Source organism: Bombus terrestris, chromosome 7 (assembly GCF_910591885.1).
Source record: "Bombus terrestris chromosome 7, iyBomTerr1.2, whole genome shotgun sequence".
Lineage (NCBI taxonomy): Eukaryota > Metazoa > Arthropoda > Insecta > Hymenoptera > Apidae > Bombus > Bombus terrestris.
In genome coordinates, this window is record NC_063275.1 from 19999764 (window position 1) to 20019922 (window position 20159).

The 20159-nt window shown below is 34.5% G+C and overlaps 1 protein-coding gene across 7 annotated transcripts in view; it reads left to right on the plus strand.

Moving 5' to 3' along the window:
• Positions 1–19280, plus strand: part of LOC100646539 (class A basic helix-loop-helix protein 15) — a 288728-nt gene extending 269448 nt beyond the window's left edge. For 6 of the 7 annotated variants that reach the window (XM_048407754.1, XM_012310572.3, XM_012310573.3 and 3 more), the window contains 4 exons: positions 7333–7491; positions 9241–9429; positions 11007–11143; positions 16283–19280. In XM_048407754.1, the coding sequence (XP_048263711.1) occupies positions 7363–7491; positions 9241–9429; positions 11007–11143; positions 16283–16439 (612 nt within the window). In that variant the 5' untranslated portion in view covers positions 7333–7362 and the 3' untranslated portion in view covers positions 16440–19280. Of the gene's footprint in view, positions 1–3213; positions 3376–7332; positions 7492–9240; positions 9430–11006; positions 11144–16282 lie in introns of those variants that run through there. The other variant, XM_048407753.1, reaches the window with a different exon arrangement.
• Positions 19281–20159: the final 879 nt, after the last annotated feature.

Below are 20159 nucleotides of genomic sequence, written 5' to 3' on the forward strand. Positions count from 1 at the left end.
GCAAGCGGATGTGACATTCTTTGGTTCGCTGTTCCGTATGCTCTGTACACTTAATGGTTAACTCGTTGAGTGTGTCGTGTTTTTATCAGCGTGACGTTATCTTTGACGATATTGATCAAAGCTGAAAATAATCCATTTATTGAAAAAGTCCTTAACGCAGTGTTTCTAGATTGTCTCCAAATATATAGTATTCGTTCATTTATTAAACGGAACTTTTATGTTTTCTTTATTAAGTAATCTTCTTAACTATCGCAATTTCTTTCGTTATTTAAAATCGTGTTGATCGTTATATATTAATAACGAAAATCTTACATTTTTCTGGCTGCAAAACTACCGGAGCAGGGATTAGAATGTGAAGAGCCGTATTCCATAGAATGAAACTGTATTTCAAGAAAAGTATTTTATAATCAAGCGAGATTCAATTCTGCGTGAAATTATAATATTCGTCTTCGACGTATGGAACTTTTTCAAAAGAGAGCATTAAATATTTAGGAGAAGAGCTTGGATAACATTCCACGTGAATGAACTCACAAACCGGATCTTTGAGGTGAGAAAAACCACTATTATTTCCTGTCAGCAGAAATATATTTTTAGTGAAAAGAAAAAAAAGAAACAAACGTCGTCCGATCGATAACATTGAATATCTCGCTAATTTTCTGACTATTTCTATTCCCTATTTTAAATAAATTCGAGTTCCTTCGGCGATATTTTCATAAAATATTCGGCTCGTCGAAACATTTGCGTTTTAGTAGCTGTTTCTTCAGGCGTGTCGTGTTCGGAACAGTTTCGCATTGTGAACATGGTGCTTTCTAAAATTCCACTTACGATGCTAAGAATTATCCAAATAACTGTGCACAGATATTGTCGAAACTACATATTCAGAAACGTAATATATTATTAGAGATGCTATCCGATTCTAAAATATGTTGAGAATCTTAAGTAACGATTCAAAGATATTCAAGTTCAGAAATTCGTTCGATGCTATCTCTGCAACATTACAAAATTCTATTGACAAATATCGTCTAGAAAATAATTGAAAGGTTTTATTTATACGCAAGATAAGAAGAATAAAAATACCAGATAATTGCAAGCTACTGTACAACATTCCAAGAAACATTTCTCTTTCGATCAGTTTGACATGTACACTACAGTTCAGAAATATCCTAATACTTATTTATTTTTTCGAAACTGTGTACTTTAATAATAAATAATAATTTAATAATATATACGTATAAATATTTATATAATTATCAAAGAAATAATAATAAATAATTAATAATAAATATAAATCAAACTGCAATGAATATTATTCTTTGTAATCATCGTAGTTGCATAGAACAGAATATTAGAATCGAATTAAATTTGGACTTTCGAACGACAATATGAAATAATAAAACAGACGTTTGTAATTGATAAACTTTATAAAACTAGTTCGTCGCTTGATAGCTTAAGTATTAGGTTGTCCGAAATGTTTCTTTCGTTTTATAAGGAAATAATAAACGCACAATGTCTTTTGTTTTAGATTAGCTTATTGAATTATGCACGAATATAATAATAGAAATAGAACGAAATGAATCATATTTAAGTCAATAAAATAATATAAAACAGAAATTGTTGTTCATCTATTATCACCTTATGGAACGAAAGAAACTTTTCGGACTACCTAATACTTGCTAAGGAATCTGTTGTTCTTAATTATTTGTAGATATTTAGATGTAGTCATGTACGATTCAATCGTACACAAGCAGAATAATATTTACAAATTGGATTTAAAAATCTCAAGCAAAGAAAAACAAAGGCATGCGACGTCGAGAATTTCCACTCCCAGGAAATGAGGTAGGAACGATACTCTCGAAATCATTGCTAATCTCACATTGAAATTTTACGTTTCTACGCGGATATGATATCGTAATGTCTGCAATTTGTCGAGACGAGGCATCGCTGTACGGACAAGTACGTTCTTCGAAGAGATTCAAAGTAACGAGACTTAAGTAAATACTATATTACGCGAAAGAAATTTCGTTCTTAACTAGCTAACTTAATCGTAACGATGGAATTAAAAATTAATAAAGACAAAGTTACCTTCGTCGAATTTATTTCGTGGAGATGCGAGAAGGATACAATTTATTTTTATCGGGTAAATAAGAGAATAAGTGACTAAAAAATTATTACACCAAGATTATGATAATCTGAACGAGTTCACTCGCCTTTCTAAGTTAAGAAATTAAAAGAATATCACATTGATATGATATACGTACTTTGAGAGTTTGCTTGTACGAAATTTACAAATCGCATTTAAAAGTTATCGAGAATCAAGTTAAGGATAACATTTCCTGTAATTAATCGTAGTTGACTAAGACTTGCAGAATCATTCATGACAATTTTTCCACGAACACGATTATAAAAATGAAATATAAGCAGGTATTCATAATAATATTTAATACGTCTGTTTACGTTCCACTTTTATAATCGTGTCCATAGAAATACGAATTTGCGTAAACATCAGCAATTTACTTTCTAGGAATATCCAATGGAGTATGCGAAACGTTCTCATCGAGGATTCTGACAGTCTTAGTCAACTTATGATTAATTACAGAAAATTGTAAACTTACCTACTCATAATGACATTTAATAGGTCTAACTTCGGATGTTTTATAACATTTGTGCGTATAAAACCTGCACATCTTTGCATATAAACATTTTTCATAAATATACAAACATCTAGCCTATTAGGAAACACTCACCTACACGCAAGTAACGTTCCACAAAAAACTTCTATATGTATATACCACCTAGCCGATGTCCCATCATGTGCCATTAATTTTACGTGTTTTTAAAACGTTGCACGGCCGTGTTATATTGCCGGCATACGAAACATCGCAAAAAGTGGTTCAAGTCCCACGAGTTTGCTGAATTTTCGAGCAAACCAGCCAGTTTCTTTTTCCCGACTTGTTTCGCGAATATTCCGGCTACATATACAACACGAATAAATATCCCGACATGTTTCGCCAATAATATATATACAAATGATTCCTGGTGTGCAGATAATAATGTGATCCGGTGCATTATATCGCTAATGAATAGACACACGTCCAACTCCGAAGGACTTGACACGCGGCGCGACTTAGATAACTCCGGTAACGTAACGTTCACACAACAGAGTCGTGTGTGTTCGGTGTAATGGTCCCACGTGATACACCGTGTCCCCGTCATTAATGAAGTCGCAGAATGTATTCGCATTGGGTGCCATTATACGCGAGCTTCGAGCATGTACTCGGCCGTGAGCAAGAATGCTTCTGTGAATGTCGTCAACAGAACCGCTGCGGTCTGAGGTCGATGACGGCGCAAAAAAGAAAAGAAAAAAAAAAACAGAGGGTAAGAAAAAAGCGAAGAGAAGATAAAAAGTAACGACGACGAGAGAAGAGTAATCATTTTCTTTGGCTGTAAAGAAATGACGTTTATAATGTCAATGGGAATATCGCAGAGGAATTTCTTTCTCTCTTTCTTTCGATTCGACCGAGCCGCAATTCATCCAACGGTGTTCGACGAACAGAAAGATGTATTACCAATAGATTCGACGAAGATTAATATCGAAGGATGCTCGAAGGCATCTCGCGAATCGAGCCATCGAGTCAAGTTGATGTCTCAGTTGAAGTGCACGCTGAAGATCTTATTGTGACACTCGATAAAGCGTGTAAGACTCGCCGAGTTTAATTGCCTTTTTCGCGTGTAACGATGCTCGGTGCTCGGTGGCTCTCTGCAAACGTGTTTTTAAACGAAGAATCTTGCATGTTCATTCGGAAATCGCTTCCAGACATTTCGATGGGAGATGATGACATCGTGTTAGACTTTTATTTGGTGTTGTAGTTTTCTATTATGTGTGACGTTGATAGTATTGTGAAATTATCTTGTACGGGATAATCGAGTGATATGTGTATATATAGAAAAAAAGAGGATTCGAGGCTGATTTACGAAATAGTAAATAATTTACTTTGGTTTATTACCGAGCCATGAATCTTGTATAGATTAATTCGCGCTAATCTAGTTAAGAAATGGTTTTCTGTCTAATGAGTGGTATTTTTAAACTACTTGAGCAAACTTACGATATCGTTCGTGAGAGAGAACATTTGAATTTCTAAGAAATAAAACTCTAGGATATCACGAAATTGCCGTGCTTTTAGAAAGAAAATTGTAAAATTCACATTTTCCAAGAAATGGAACGACGAAATCCTTTCTAAATAAAATTTCAACCAGCCACAAGGTAATTTTCTTTCTGAATGACAGCTCTTTTCCTTTCCATCTTTCACACGGTTAACCTTTCTCGAGCAAGAATATTTCGCTGAGAAAAAAGGATTCGCAATATTCCACTTCCTGGCTAGCTGGAATCCACGTTCACTGTGTCAATATGTACGTAGCCTGTGCAATTATGCTTCTACACTAGATTCTATGGAAATAATAGGTGCCTTCTGCAAATTTTTATTGCACCGTACCAGTATGGATCGCTACACGAGCCAGTACATTAGAAACAATTACGATAACAGATTATAATGTGGAATATATAATTATTTTCACATGATCGTAAGTAACTCGCTAACGTAACAACATCGACAGTCATGAATTTCGTCAGTATATTATTTCGTAACTTACTGCCGTAATTATTTATTAGCTCCGTTTATCCTATGTAAAACGTTTAAAAATTATCGTCTAAAATGTTAAAACTCCGTTAGCGTTAACTCTGTTCAGTGTTAGATACGTAGCGGAGAGTATAAAAACGCAGAATTATTACGAGTCAGTTTCCCCAACGAGAAAATCGAACTGACCAATCCAGAAGAAAGCATCAGTCGCAACAGGCTTTCTCTCCATATTTTCTTCGCTGCTTTTTCTCTTCGAAGTAATACTCGAACTTACCAAACGCATAGAACTTGCCTATTTCTTCAATTCTATACATATATACACTAGGAATTTTAATTACGACTGTGTTTTGATAACAGTTATACAACGTCATTTCAGTTTCTATATATATCCACGTATATTTTTCTTCTGGATTTTGTAAACTCGTTGTTTATGTTCAATAATATAATCATTCGTATGTATGTCGTACAATGTACAATATGTATTTATACCAATGCACGATATTTTTAGTAAATTCTTGTAATATATATATCTACTAAACACTAGAATTAAACATAATGATATCAACGAATTTTAAATTTAATTTGTCGATCGTTCTTATCATAGTGTAATTAAATATGACGTATTAATTAAATAATATCAACCCGATAATAACAGTGTATCGAAATACGTACATGTATATATATCGTATTAATAATAATAAAAATACCATTTGGAAACCATCTTTCCCGATTCAAGCACACAGGAAAAATAGAGAAAAATGGAAAATCAAACAACATTATGAACATCGAGAATAATAATTAAAAAATAGCAGAAATCGTGATTACATTATTTTCTTTTGTCGATAATTCCTCGACCTATAACTGTCCATACGTCGCGCCGGGTCGTCGCGTTGATACACACAATTACTTAATCGCAGATCGTAGAGCACAGCGAACGACGTAATTGTGTGCGAAGAATTCTTGGCATTGAATCAAGCAGAGTCAGGGAAAACGGGATATCCCAGTTCGATTATCTCTCGGGTTGCGTGCACGTCTCTCGTGCGAATGGTTCTTGATTGTCCTGAAATGTTTATACATACATCCGTTCAAATTATCGGGAGATTCCCCAGTTTGTTTATCTGTTTGCTATGGCAATCTTCCACTGTTTACATTTGTACTTCCCCATTGATTTCCTTCTAAAAGTTCAACATTGTAGACCTTTCAAATTTTTCTATGTAGTTTTCCATGCGTTTTCGATCGATCAAAAAGAATAGACAGACAGTTTAGAATTTCAGTATGCTTGGAATTCGACGAATGCTTCATACCGAAATTAGAATTTCTCTTTAGAAACTGTTAATATGCGCGCAATATCGTTGCGTATTTACTGTGCTTGCCTCTAGTTGACACTAAGGATAGGTGGCTATTGCAACAACGAATTATCGAAATTCTTACTGCGTACGTTTGTCTTCTCGTAACTTACAGGAATTCACAGTTAGCTTCACCCAGTTCATAATTGATATCGAGTTAACACGGTTACGCGTCGAACTGTTAAACTACTTACGATGGTTTACGAAAATATTTGAACACTTATCGACGAACATGTTTTAAGAATGTCACTATTACACGTGTTATATGAAACTGTCTGAAATTTTATTAACACCGTAATGAAACAGTCTATGGTGATTACGTATGTACGTAGATTGGTCAAATTTGACACCAATCTGAGAATGTGTATAGAAGTTACAAATTGCTTACTGCAAACCTAAATAAACCAAAATACAAAAGACCTAATATACATTATTAAAAGTAGAAATTACAATTCTAATTCCTGTACATCTTCAAATGTTACCAAATAAACCGTGATAATTATGTCTTATTATAACGCTAATGACATTTCAAAATGTTTTATATAAATGTCCAAATATTTTCGTGGCACACTGTGTAGAAAAAGATTGAGATCTTGCTATCTCCTGCTATCTGACGAATCGATTCTCCTGAAATCCGATGTAGCCCAACAAATATTTCTTAACCTTATAGAACACAATTTGAGGTTAAGATGCCGCCTATGCTACATGTCACGTTATACAGTATACATTTTGTTAACTAAATCCTTTTTCCAAGATATTTTGGACTGTTGATATTAATAAAATAAATATATATATACCCTTGAATCTTTACGATTATTTTCCACATGAAAACTTATAGAATAATATTGAGCTAAAGAGGTAGGGGTAATAGGCCTGTCGACAGGCCCAACGGTGCACTGATGTGATTTTTCCTCACGTGTGCACCATAGGATTAATGACTAACAACTGTTGACTTACTCAAACGCTTAGCTATTATACAACAACATACACGAGAAGATCATTTATTGCTCTGTTAAACCGCTTATGCGATTACATAGAAAAAAAGACAATGACCCGCTATAAGTCAAGAAGATGAATTGATTCACCTGAAATCCAATGTAGTCGAATGAATTTCTTAATGACTAACAACTGACGACTTACTTAGACACAGCAATTAGCAACGTGATTGCATGACAAAATTATCGATTCCTTGCGCGATACTTTCTACGAATACTAACGAAACACAATCGGAGAACCGGGCATCTGAAACACTAGTGACAATGAATCGGTGAACATCAATGATGAAATTAGCGGTATTTAAATATTTTGAAACGTTAAACGGAGATTAATGTTGGATCCGTGTACGATTGCAGGGGGTCCAAAGCGTAACTTTCCTCAGGATAATGCGAAGCCTGGAGAGGTTATCGGGTAGCGATCAAGACTGCGATCAGGAGATGTATATCGACCTAGACGACGCTTCCGTCGATTCGCTTACCGGAAAACGAAGTCGCCACCATGTCGTTGGCGCGGAGGTAAGGACTTTTCTTCTATTTTCGGTGTAATTAAGTCCGACGTGCTAGCGGAGGCACTTCGAGGCCGGATAAATTAAATTCTACTCAAACTAAAATAGCCTGTATTACTCGTTTCTTTGCGCTTGGGCACTTCTTATAGGCTGTGCAGGAGTAAAAATGCGAGAATACGTGAAAAAGTTGTATGAATGTACACAACAAATTATATACGTACATTGATGATTAAAAACATCGACATAAATCGTGTTTTCCAATATTTTTAAGTTTTTTCTAAGGTACTGTGCAAGAGTAAACATAAGGACACGATAAAATTCTGTGAAGAAAGCGTAATGAATAAAAATTCTCACATGGTGTATATCATATTTTCTTGGTATGATTTGTTATAATATGAAATTTAATAATTTATACGGATTGATTTGCCTCACTGTAGTTACAGCATTGATTGATAAAGTTTATCAAGTAAGTATCGAGTCTTTGAGATTCGAGATTAATTACAAATTCAAGAACTTTACCTCGTTTATTATGTGGAAAGTCATCCATAAAAATGAACAAATTTTTCATCGACGATAACAGGATAAGATGAATAATATACGAAGATAAATTGTCAATTACTAATATGCCTGTACCATTAAAATAATACATGCGTATATTATGCAGTTAAACTATGATCACTGCATACATGTGAGAGTTGCGCGTGAAAGAAAATACAAAGATAAAGTTATCACATACTGAGCTTTGTAAACGCTCTGAACAGGTTATTTTAGTTCTTGTAGAAGCATACAACATATACAGAGATAACAAGGAGGATATATTTAGAATAATATATATTCAAATGAAATCTAAAATTGCAAATATTTCTCATTATCATCGATTAAGATTCGGTACGTTCAACAGAGTTTCTACAACTTCATAATAATTTTGTTTCCAAGAAGAGCCGTACAGGTGCAGCAACTTTGTGTTATCTTCCTTTGATTGATTAGAGATAACGTTTGTTGTAGTTCCAATTCAATTAACGTAACTGATATACGGAAATAAGTACTCGTGTACTTATTCTTTATAAATAACGATAAGACAATTAACTTGTAAATGAAATATTGGAACGATACGTGGATTGCTATACTCGCAAGAAATATCACCAATAAATGTATCTATCGATTGCCTTTTTTCGAAAAAAGGACTCCAAGCGAGAATCTAATTACGTATCATCGTAGTTTGTACAGAGAATATACGTGTAAGTGTAGCAGCAAATAAAATTATATTATAGATATCAGAGCAATCTTAATCTTATCTGTTACATTACGAGTAACTTGAATTTCTAGAGGATATTAGAATACGACCCGTTATATAATTCCATGATTATACCGTACATAATGAAAGTACATCGATGAAATGTGAGGATCAATGCAAGAAGTTTCGCCTCTGATACGTCTTGGGAAAAAAAAATGGAGAACACAGTTTCATTAATCAACATTGTAATCAGCGTTTCTTATTAAAAGTAAACAAAGGTCACTTCAGAGGAATATTCCAAATAAAATTAATTTTTCTCTAATATCTCCTTCCATCGATCGGTCGTACATGTAAATTCCATAAACCTTTCGTAAGTTTGCTTTCGTCGTTGGAATACTCATAGTCAAACCGGGGGAATTGTTCCCTGCTAATTTAGGAATGAGAAAGAGAAATAATTAGCGAAGTAATTAGAATAGTGGAAGGAGCGAACATAAGTTAATGAGTCTTTTCGAAACGATTAAAAAGGTGGGTGAGGAGAGTGACAGTAGTGGCAGCGAGAGGAGCCCGAAACAAGCGAAGAGAAGAAATCGCGGAGGACCACCGACGACGAGAAGACGAAAAAGTGGAATTTCTGCGCGGGAAAGGAACCTGAGGAGGCTCGAGAGCAACGAGAGAGAAAGAATGAGAATGCATTCCCTAAATGACGCTTTCGAGGTAATTTTCCACGCGTTACAAAATAGCTACGATTCGTGAGCAGCTTTTCATGACACACTTCAATCGTCCTAAAAAAAAACAATAAATGTCCACGATAAATTTACTCGTTCGAAAGTTAATCGTAGGAAATCTGAAAATCTGAATTTACACTAACTCACAAAGATATTATATATTTGAATACTCGTTATCAAAATCTTTTACAATTATAGCGTAATCGTTGATTATGTTGAAAATAATGTATTTATAATGTATTATAAATATATATACATATATACACATATTTATTTTATTATATATATATTTTGTATCGATTCTAACGAATTGTTATATTCATGATATATTACAACGCACATAATACGTTCACAACAATGAGACGCTATATATTGAAAAGTACTCAAATTCAATTCAATCTTTGAATTCGTATCTTTTTATCTTGAAAAAAATTACACGTCAATTCGTGATATTATCAAACTACAAAATCTTCAACTTCTATTTCCAATATAATAAAGCACAGTTATCTCAGTCGATAGGAAATTTCATTTTTCAAACCACGTATTGAACGCGGTAACTTTATCCTTTCGAATACCTCGTTCCAATACGATCTTATTATTTCATATCCCCAAAGGCTTTTTCTTCCATGCTCCGCACAATACTCCGTTCAACGGAATAATAGAAGCGTAATATCTAGGAGATGTTGCCAGTCAGTGCCGGATCTGCCGTGAGCGTGGGCGATTCGTGTAGTACTTGAGATGTTATTTAAGGGCGGAGACGCGCGGTGGGGTGTGAAATAAGGGAATCCAGAGTTGTAAACTTCATATGGTAGCTCGTTGCATCGCCTTATGCAAAAGTCATCTTTCCGCAAAGAGGTCGAGGAGAAATAGACAGACAACGAGATATGGATATCGTAAGACATAGAAACTTGTAGACATGTACAGGGTGTTGAGAACATTTTGAATATTTATAATACGATTGTAGATATCAAGGAGATTGAACGAATGAAAAAAGTTCATGTACAAAACTATCGTTTCAAATTATAAAGAATTTAGTTTTAGAGATAGAAATATACTGATAGCTAAGGAAGGAATCGGCTGACGAACCTTTCTCTCTATTTCACTCGCACTTGGCGTTTCTCGCTTTGATGACAGTTGAAATCCAATTATCATTTACTTCCTCAGAGTGAAAAACATAGAGTATGAGTGAGATAGAGAAAAAAGTTCGTTAGCTGATTCATTAACCTGCGTGATAACTATTTAGTAGTATACTTCTAACGTAAAATCGAATGGTAATTCGAAAAATAGGTTTGAAGCGACATTTTTGTACGTGAAGTTACTTCATAGTCTAAAATCACAGCTTATCAAATGTCAAATGTTTATTTATTAACACCCTGTAAGAATAAAAAGTTTCAAGGAACTCTTCTGTGTTTAAATGGTTTCTATGGATAAATTCTTACTCGTGTCTTTATTTTATTAATCTTTTCTGAAATCTTCTCTGTGATATAAACACGGCTTCTCTAGCATACACAACTTCAATTGTAATTGAAGTGTCGACTTTATCGGGAATAATGTTATCATTTTCAGCAACTACGCGAAGTGATACCACACGTAAAAATGGAAAGGAAACTCAGCAAAATAGAGACGCTTACGTTGGCCAAGAATTACATAATGGCCCTGACAAACGTCATATGCGAAATGCGTGGCGAGGAGCAACCGTATACGTAAGTAGCTTTATCAATTCGTACGCGTGTTCGTTTAAAAGGATTGTACGTAATAATAAAAAAAAAAAAAGATAAAAAAGAAAGCAGAAGGACAGAACCGCGATTATCGATAAAAGAAAATAAGACATCTCTGCGGCAAATCAATTACACTTGATTAACTTCGAGACTATTGCGTAATTCTGTTTTACCTGAGCGGTAATCCACGGTAAACGTAATCTGTTGATAAAGATAATGCCCATAGAGATATTCAAATTTCGTATTTTAAAATGCCACTCGAAGCGTAATAACTTATTTTCTAGTTTCTAGTGTAACGACAGCTTGTGTCTCACGTTGGACACATTCTATACGTTAGAGAAAAAAGTAGGACAGTCGTTAGAATATTTCTCTTTAGTACTCTTCCTTTGTTATATCGTATGAGTTCTGTATTTTATACGTATGTACTTCATTTATATTTCAATTAATTATTAAATGGATTTTCGCGGTTCAAGTCGAAGGCATGCTTTTAATGCACGCATTTCTTTTCCTTTTTTTTTTGTTCTTTTTTTATATGTTTTAACATCAGGTCAATTGCGTATAGTCAATGAGGATAATAAAGATTGAAAATATTACGAGGATTAGATCTTGTTATGTAATGTCGCGTCTTTCAGAAAAAGGAAAACTTGTGGTCATCAAAGCATTTGAGACTTTTATTTAGAGTTCCCTTAATCTAGAATTTAAAATGAGACACTCTGTATCTAGGGCAATCCGATAGGATGGGTTCAACGATAATTTCAAATATCACACGTTGGTGGATGAGATTTGGAGATTCTTGAAATAATCGACTTTTGTAAGAGGCGTTTCGAATGTCGTATACGTCGATGTAACCGAGTTAGAGTACAACGTCCGATTGCCATTAAACGGTCGAAGATATACCGCTTTTTCTTTATTTTCACCGTTCTTTCAACGCCTCGATGCTTTCTCGTCCGTTGCACTCGCATACTTACATATTTCCAAATATCTTGCTCCTTTCCTGTTTATCATTCCATCCCACTAATCGAAGACTACGATATAATTTCAAATAGGGTTACAGCATTCTTCTTTTGAAATGCATTTAACAAATTATTAGCAGGTACTTCAAACCTTTCAAACCAAATCGGTATTAGCAAAGACACGATCAGTTTCTTCGTGACATTATTATACATATGGTTTTTCATTGAAATTTTCGTAGAAAGTTTTGATCGTATGCGGTAAGAATTAATTTTCAAATTTTGTATTAAAAACTTACGAATAAACAATTAACGATATAGTTTAATATAGATAAATACCTATCCAGTAAATCGTAAAGTAAAGTAAATAATTATTCTGGCTAAATTAAACTTCAGTTGTATGCTCTCGATGAGTAATGAGACAGAAATTATTCTAGAGAAATTTAAATGGCTTAATTCTGAGTGACAAATGCTCGAATCTGATATGATTGACAGTTCATTTAATCGTTATCAAAAATGGGAAGATTGTATAAAGACAGAGATTAAAGTAAAAGTTTTATACGGCTAAATTCGAACGCGTAAAATACTCGTCAAAAATTCGCATCAGGTGAATTACTTTTCTTAACGTGTATACGTTATGTATAAAATTCATTACATCATTTTATAAAGCGATAAAAACGCAATCGAAAATATCGTTTCGAATATCAAAAGATATTCATAAATATCGAGATAAAGATCAAAACGAAGAATAAGCATATTGCTACGATTTATAGTTCTACTATCAAAAATAAATCAACTAAAGTCAAGTAAGATAATCATTAAGTAATCGATTAAAAATATTCATATTCATATTTCGTTATAAAAATGGCACAAACTTCCTGTTTTTCCAAGTGCATTCAGGAAATTCTGATTTCTCAACGCGAATGAGGATTTTACAAACCTCTCTATCAATAGTTAATCTCCGAATTCCCCCGACCTTCTTCCATTGATTGTAAATATCCGTTGCCGTGACATTATCTTCTAATTGCAAAACGAACAGCGAGCAGTGGTTGTTAATTCCGATAGAAGCTGTACATACCAAGTAAATTAGTTACATGAACATTTATATTCCGATCGTACTGCCACTTGTTGCCACAAATTTCACATTTCACGGCGATTGCGCTCACTGAACCCTAAATGGTGCAATCGAAATGTCTTCATTAACATCGGATTCGCGTTTTATCAAATTCGAACGTTCCGTGTATATATATATATATATAAATATATATATATTCGCTAGCCGACCGCGTTCAAGATAAATAGAATATTATTCGTTATTATTTATTAACGTTAACATTCGCCGATATCGAATCGACATTCGAAAGCAAAGACAGCAATTTTATCGGCGACCTTTGCTTTATCCGCTGTCGGAATACTCGTCTTACTGGCATTATCTTTCCTTCTGCCACGAATAAACTAAACACCGATTAACGCTTTGCTTAATTTTTGACTTTGAAATTCTTCTCCGGCGAAATTTATCGATTTCGCGAATATAAAAAAATTGAATGCTTCTCTGTTCTTCCTTCTGCTCTTCCTTTCCTCGGACGATCAATCGATGTTTCATCGACAATCTCAGGATCGACACTGTTCGATGCGATGACACAAAGATTTGTTCGATCGTTGACGAAAAAGGAAAAAGAAAAAGCGAGAAAGATGCGAAGGAAAACACTTGGTCAACATCGAAATTATAAGATAACATTGTAAGATAACGGGCAAGATAGTGGCAACGTGTCAGCTTAATTGCATCATAGGCATCGAGGTTGTAATGCAGCGTCAGTAAATACTGGAAAATATCAAAAGTTGGTCGGTCGACATGTACAAACTTCGTTTCACAATTTTAAAAGATGACCGTTTAAAAGAAATTCGCCAATAAATATTTAACGTGAAATCGAGAACGAGTTCGATTTTTTTAACATCCATAATTTGCAAAGTCACCCCCTCCTCTTGCCTCTGTCGCGTGTTCAATGAAAGGAGACATCTCTCGCATGCACCGTACAATTCGTACCCAAATCCGGAATAATTAACGAAGAGAAATTCGAAAGTGTTTTCGGTAACCGCGTTAAATCACGACAACTCGATTTATCTCTCAGTCGTTGGAGTAGAGCCAACAGCCTGTCTTTGCCACAAAAACAGGCCTCATCAACGGTACATTGACTAAGAAAACAAAAGATAGTGACGCGTGCTGTTTCTTTCATGCTTACGTTTTTTTCTTTCTCGTGTGAGCGTCACAAGGCCAAGGTAATTAATCGCATTGTGATTCATTGCGTCTGAAAGCAGCATCGTATCGTAACATGCAAATAACGTTAATAAACTATGACATACGTTACATATGGTATATATAATGCTCGCAATATTAGGAATAGTAATGTAGTACGATTTAAACATGCTTCGATTTAATGAAATCGTTCTATTCCGAGAGCAGAGATATTGTCACAATGCGAAGCTATCGAATCTTGTTCGTAATTCGTAATTTGTTGGAAATATCATCGAATTTTCGATTAGCGTTCTGTCTACTAAAAATGTTTTAAAATGTCCTTTAAGACACTAAAAGATCTATCGAACTGAGAGTAGTAAATACACGAGGAATAATACACCAGAAATAAAACGCATAATTATCTCTCGCCGTATTAAAGATATCCGAATAAGTACTTGAGATAAAAGTTAAATAACTTTGTAAAATGTTATTTCTTTCGACTTTTTTCGCTAGTATTTTATTTCAAAGCTTGTATTTCTGATTAAATCAACTGTTTTTTTATTGACTTTCTTAATTATTTATTTGCTACTTTTTTATTATTTTTAACGAATAAAAGAAGTAAGTGCTGATAATTATCGTTGGACGTTCAATTTTTCTCTTACAGAGGTGAGGAAAAAAGTATAATTTTATTTCCAGTAAAATATTGACGATAGTTTAGTTTATTTTTTAGTCTGAAAGAGATAGACCTTTCGAAAACAAGCAAGAACACTTTATGCTTGGTTTAAACGTTGCTCTTAATATTTCCCTGTATCTCTTAAAAGAAAATAAAACACTTTAATATTTTGTTTCTGATAATTCACTCTGCGTATACGATATTCATTTTAGAGACTTCGAAAGACCATGAACTTTATATCTCAGTCGATTGAACGGAAAAACTGCAAATATGTACATACACGAGACATTTAAACTGGCGAACGCGTTTAAATTGTTTCTCTATAAAATAGAAAGTAAATTAGCTAGTACCACTAGCCACGCACTACTCGAAATATCAATAGGATCGCCCACTCGAATGTTTTGCATTTCACAGAGAACTATTCAGCTCTTTGGTCGTTAAAAAATATTGCTATATCGAATACATTATCGTCCATAAATGCTTGAACAATTCCAAATTATTACAAAGATATAAAATACGCTTGGAATGGAACTCTTTAATATAATTTTGGCCTTTGATCTTATCTCGAACAATCGTATACAATTAGCAGATATTGATCGAAATAACAGTTAATATTAATTAATATAAACGAAAGAGCGATATAATTGAAGATTTATGAAAGTTGACGTATTAAATAGATTTGAACGGTGTTTGGGTCTTCGAACAATTGAAATATGTGTCTCGAACTATTTTCTAAACGTTTATATAGATTTTGTATCGTTACAGATACATAAAGAGCTTGTACAGTACAGAAATATTCCTTGTTACGATTTAAATTTACAGAAAGTTTGATTCCATTGATGAGAAGAGAAGGAAGAATTAATGACAGGAAACTGTTCTTCGATCAAGAATATCTTCCTTTTGATTGATTTGCGCTAGATATTTATGGATGGTAGTGTACGTTATATTCTTCTGATATCTAACGTGTGATTAAGTATCGGAGAACTATTTAAATACTATAATTATATGCTGTGATGTTATAAAAGAATACTGCAACAAGTTTAAAAATAACATTGAAACAATAACAGCTACAGTGATAATTAGCAAAGCAATTATAAATACCAGCTTCGATATGGAGTTAACTAAATTTACAACAGAACAATCGTATTATGTCGATAATTACATTCCAATCGTACGTCATACGCTCTGTCTGGAAATCCCTTTGGCGGGCAAGGGGCTGTTACGAAAACAGAGAGCAATTAAAATAACACGAGACAATTGAATTTCAGATTCGTCGATGGCGAGTGTGGCTCTAGCAGCGGCGACAGCACAGGCCAATTAGAATTAAGTGGCGGTGAACAACCGGAAGAAGCATCTCCAGCATCGATGCACGAAACTAACAACAATAGCCTACTTCATGAAGATTTAGAGCGCAGGATACCGTAGCTGGCCCAATTGCGTGCGAAAGTGATCGATCCTCGTTGACTAATCCCAGTTCGATGAAGCTAAACTTCGTTTTAAGGCTGTCTTCTGGTAACGAATCGTGAAGAAAAAATGAATCGGCCACGAATTTTAAAGCTTCGTAAATTAAAAGGGGTAAAAAAAGAAAAGAGAAATGATAGATAACGACAGTGACAAGAAAAGAAAAAAAGAAAAAGAAGAAAAGAAAAGAAGGCTTCATCGAACCTAAGTAAAAGAGGAACGGGAAAGCTAAGAGAGAATCATCGTCGTCGAAACGGTCGTGTTAAATAGCCACTCGAGATTTATCGAAGAAGATGCAATTCGGCTTTTACGAAATGATCCGTCCAAGGTCGACCTCTGGAGATCTTTCGAAGGCCAACAAGGTGCGAGGATGACAGAAAAAGAAAAAAAGACTGACTTCACGGCCAGTCCGGCTGCAGAATTCTCTGCTTCTTCGTCTCTTTTTTTTCTTTTCTCTTTGTCGCGAACTTTTTCTCTTCCTTTTTCCGGTGACATCGGCCCGTTACCTTGAAACACCTCGATCTTTCGACCACGAGCGACACCGATGCAAAATGGCTGAGACTGTATCGATTGTCACGGATCCGTACCATCGTTGTGCCCATTTTCAATGTATTAATCACGTGCCAAAGGTATCCGAACAGAAACGGGGAACGAGCAAACATCGAGATAGTTTAGTTGGTTCGAAACGATCGAAAGAAATAGAAAGAGAACGAGCTTACTGCTCTCCTTGAGATTCGCGATTGTTTGAAAGAAGATAATTCGAGAGAAGATTGGAAGATTCGCACGATGCTTGGCTGGAATTTGAAGGATTTCGAGGTCGACACCGTAAGATCGGATCGCATCGACGACGATAAACGATCAGATTGCGACTCGATGAAAAATAAAAAGATATAAAGTGTGAGAAACTGTGATAGAATTTCGTATTAGAACCTCGTTGCACGTCGTGCCGCACGCGACACCGTGCTAAATACTTTTTTGTTTCTTTGTGGTAATCGTCTACGGGCTGCAAGTTGAATAGAAACCGATGGGGACGTTCGTCAGGCCGGAACGGGCCGGAACGAGCCATCTCCGGAACAGACGATCGAAACAGGACGACACACGGCAGCCGTTGACCGCTGCAGAGCAACAACGAACGAAAAAGATGGAAGTGACCGCGGTAAAAAAAAATATATTCGGTTCGTTTAACGCGGTTTACGCATCAAACGGAACGCACCGCTTCGAAAAGTTAAAATATTTCCTTTAAAACTCGCTGTTACTACTGCCAAATGATTTTGTTCGGAACGTAATGACGTTTAAAAATTCGAAATGAGACATCTTAAGCGATTCTCGTGTCAATAACTATGCAAGTGGGTAAATTGTTAATAGAAATAAAGATGACGAGAGGAAAATGATATTAGTGGTAGTAACGGTAAGAGAATTGTAACAAAAATAATATACGAAAAAGCAAAGGGCTCCGTTTAATGTCTGAATCGAGTAGAAAGAAATGGGCGTAAGTATATCTGAAGACACGGACTTCGAAAAATAACGCGTACCTTAGACATATACATATTATATATATATATATATTAATATATACGTGTGTTGATATTAACACGTTGGTGATTAATGCGATGTATATTAATCACGAATGTGATAATATAATAATTTACTGTATTATCTCGAGAACGGGGACCAGAGACATCGACTTAAGTTACCAGATCTTGCTGAAAGGCGAGATACACACGCTTCGACTAGCTTCGTACGATCGACTTCACGAAGTTTGCGCTTCTCTCTTCGGTAAAAGAGCGGGCGATGCATTTAATCGATAATGTTCACGGTCGATGCACGAAACTAGTCGCGCACGATTTTCATCTTTCGCTTTAAACTCAAGGATGTTTCCTTCTCTTTTTTCTTTTTTTTTTTGTACTTGTCTCCTTTTCTTACTTTTTTTTTTTACCGATTCAAGCGCGAACTGTCGCTTCCTTTCGACGTTTTTCGTGCGATTACTGTTCGATTGCGCGTAAAATGGTCGTCGTGCATAGCTGAATTCTATGCGTTAAAGTTAACGAATAGGTTTCACGACCAAGTGAAAGTAAAATTAGCGAAGGTGAACGAATTTAACGAGAATCCGGATGTTACGCGTACGTCTGAAAATTGTGATACTTGCCTTGCGCTGTAATCAGCGTTTCTACCGAAAAAAGAAAAGAAGAATTAGAAATTTATAGATAGTCCTCGTGACTCGTGCAGTCTGGATTTTTGAAAACTGCTAGAAAGTTTCGAACGTGAGCTGCGTCTTCTCATAAAATGACTTGAACGTTTCGTCAGTATTCCAATTGACCTGATCAGAGGCCCGAATGTCAAATTAAAACTGCATTCTTGGACCTCTGACGAGGTTGAATATAATTCGAGTGAAACGTTGACATTACTTCGTATAAAAGAAAATCAAGCTACATACATATGTCTAAGAATTTGTGTCAGTTTTAACTACTTAATATATAAATTTGTGATGTTTCGAATGGCCTGAATATATTAGAGACTTATAGCAGTGTCTGATAAAAATTTCACTGTTTTTACCGTTAAAACTGTCGGATAGTCTTCCTTTTATTAATGCTTGATTCGAAAGTTTCGTAAATATTTCTTCCTTAACTTTCTACGAAACATAGCTCTCCTAATGTAAAGGAAAAGAAAACGCGACTACTCTAATCGTTACGATATAGTATGTACTTCGATCTATAGATCATATTACGATGCCTAAATCATGCACAAAAGAATGTTATAAAAGAGTGATATCGCTCTGTCGAAATTTAAATACAAACGAATCTTATATTTGTGTGTGTGAAGCTTCCAGCTCTGTTTGACGTAATATACGATTACTATATAAGAAAGTGATATGCATGTTAAATCCTTAGTAATTAATAGTGTCGCTACGATTTTCATTTAACATATTGACCGAACACGAAACATTCGAAAAGAGAAAAGCAGAAATAGTTTAAATATTTCATCGTATCGTATCACCACTTTTATATTGTTTCCTTGATTTTCGTCATTTTTAACTACAACAGAGAAAATTATACGTTTCGAGAGCATCGATCTTATCCACTTACTAATGGTTTTCAAGGATATACGCGATTAAGTACCATAAGATACGAGTAAATATAAAAAAGAAGAATGTATATATAGGTACTTGAGTTATGTTTCTATGTAGTATATATTATGTATATGTACACATATACGCAAAATTATCTATAACATAATTATATATATATATATGTTATATATAATTATATTATATATATATATATATATATATATATATATATATATGTATGTATGAAAATATATTTTCTAAACGAAAGAGTTTTATAAGTGACCATATTCTGCATACGCATTTGTGTGCAGTCATGTGTATACACGCACAGCGGTTGTGCGTTTGTACATGTATCGTCGAAAGAAAAAGAACGTAAGAAACAATATATGCATATGTAGATATGTATACAAATGTAACGGAGTATATATTATGTACATTGTATTCGATTCAAAAGTGCACAATCACTTATTTCTTGGTCTACCGAATAAAAAGTTTTATCGAAGATCTAATTTAAAAAATGAAAGTAGTAAGATGGTAGAAAATTTAATATTCTTTTTTAATTTCAACAGACTTAAAGAGTCAGTCTTTTATTTCGTTTAATAACTATCTGCATTTTT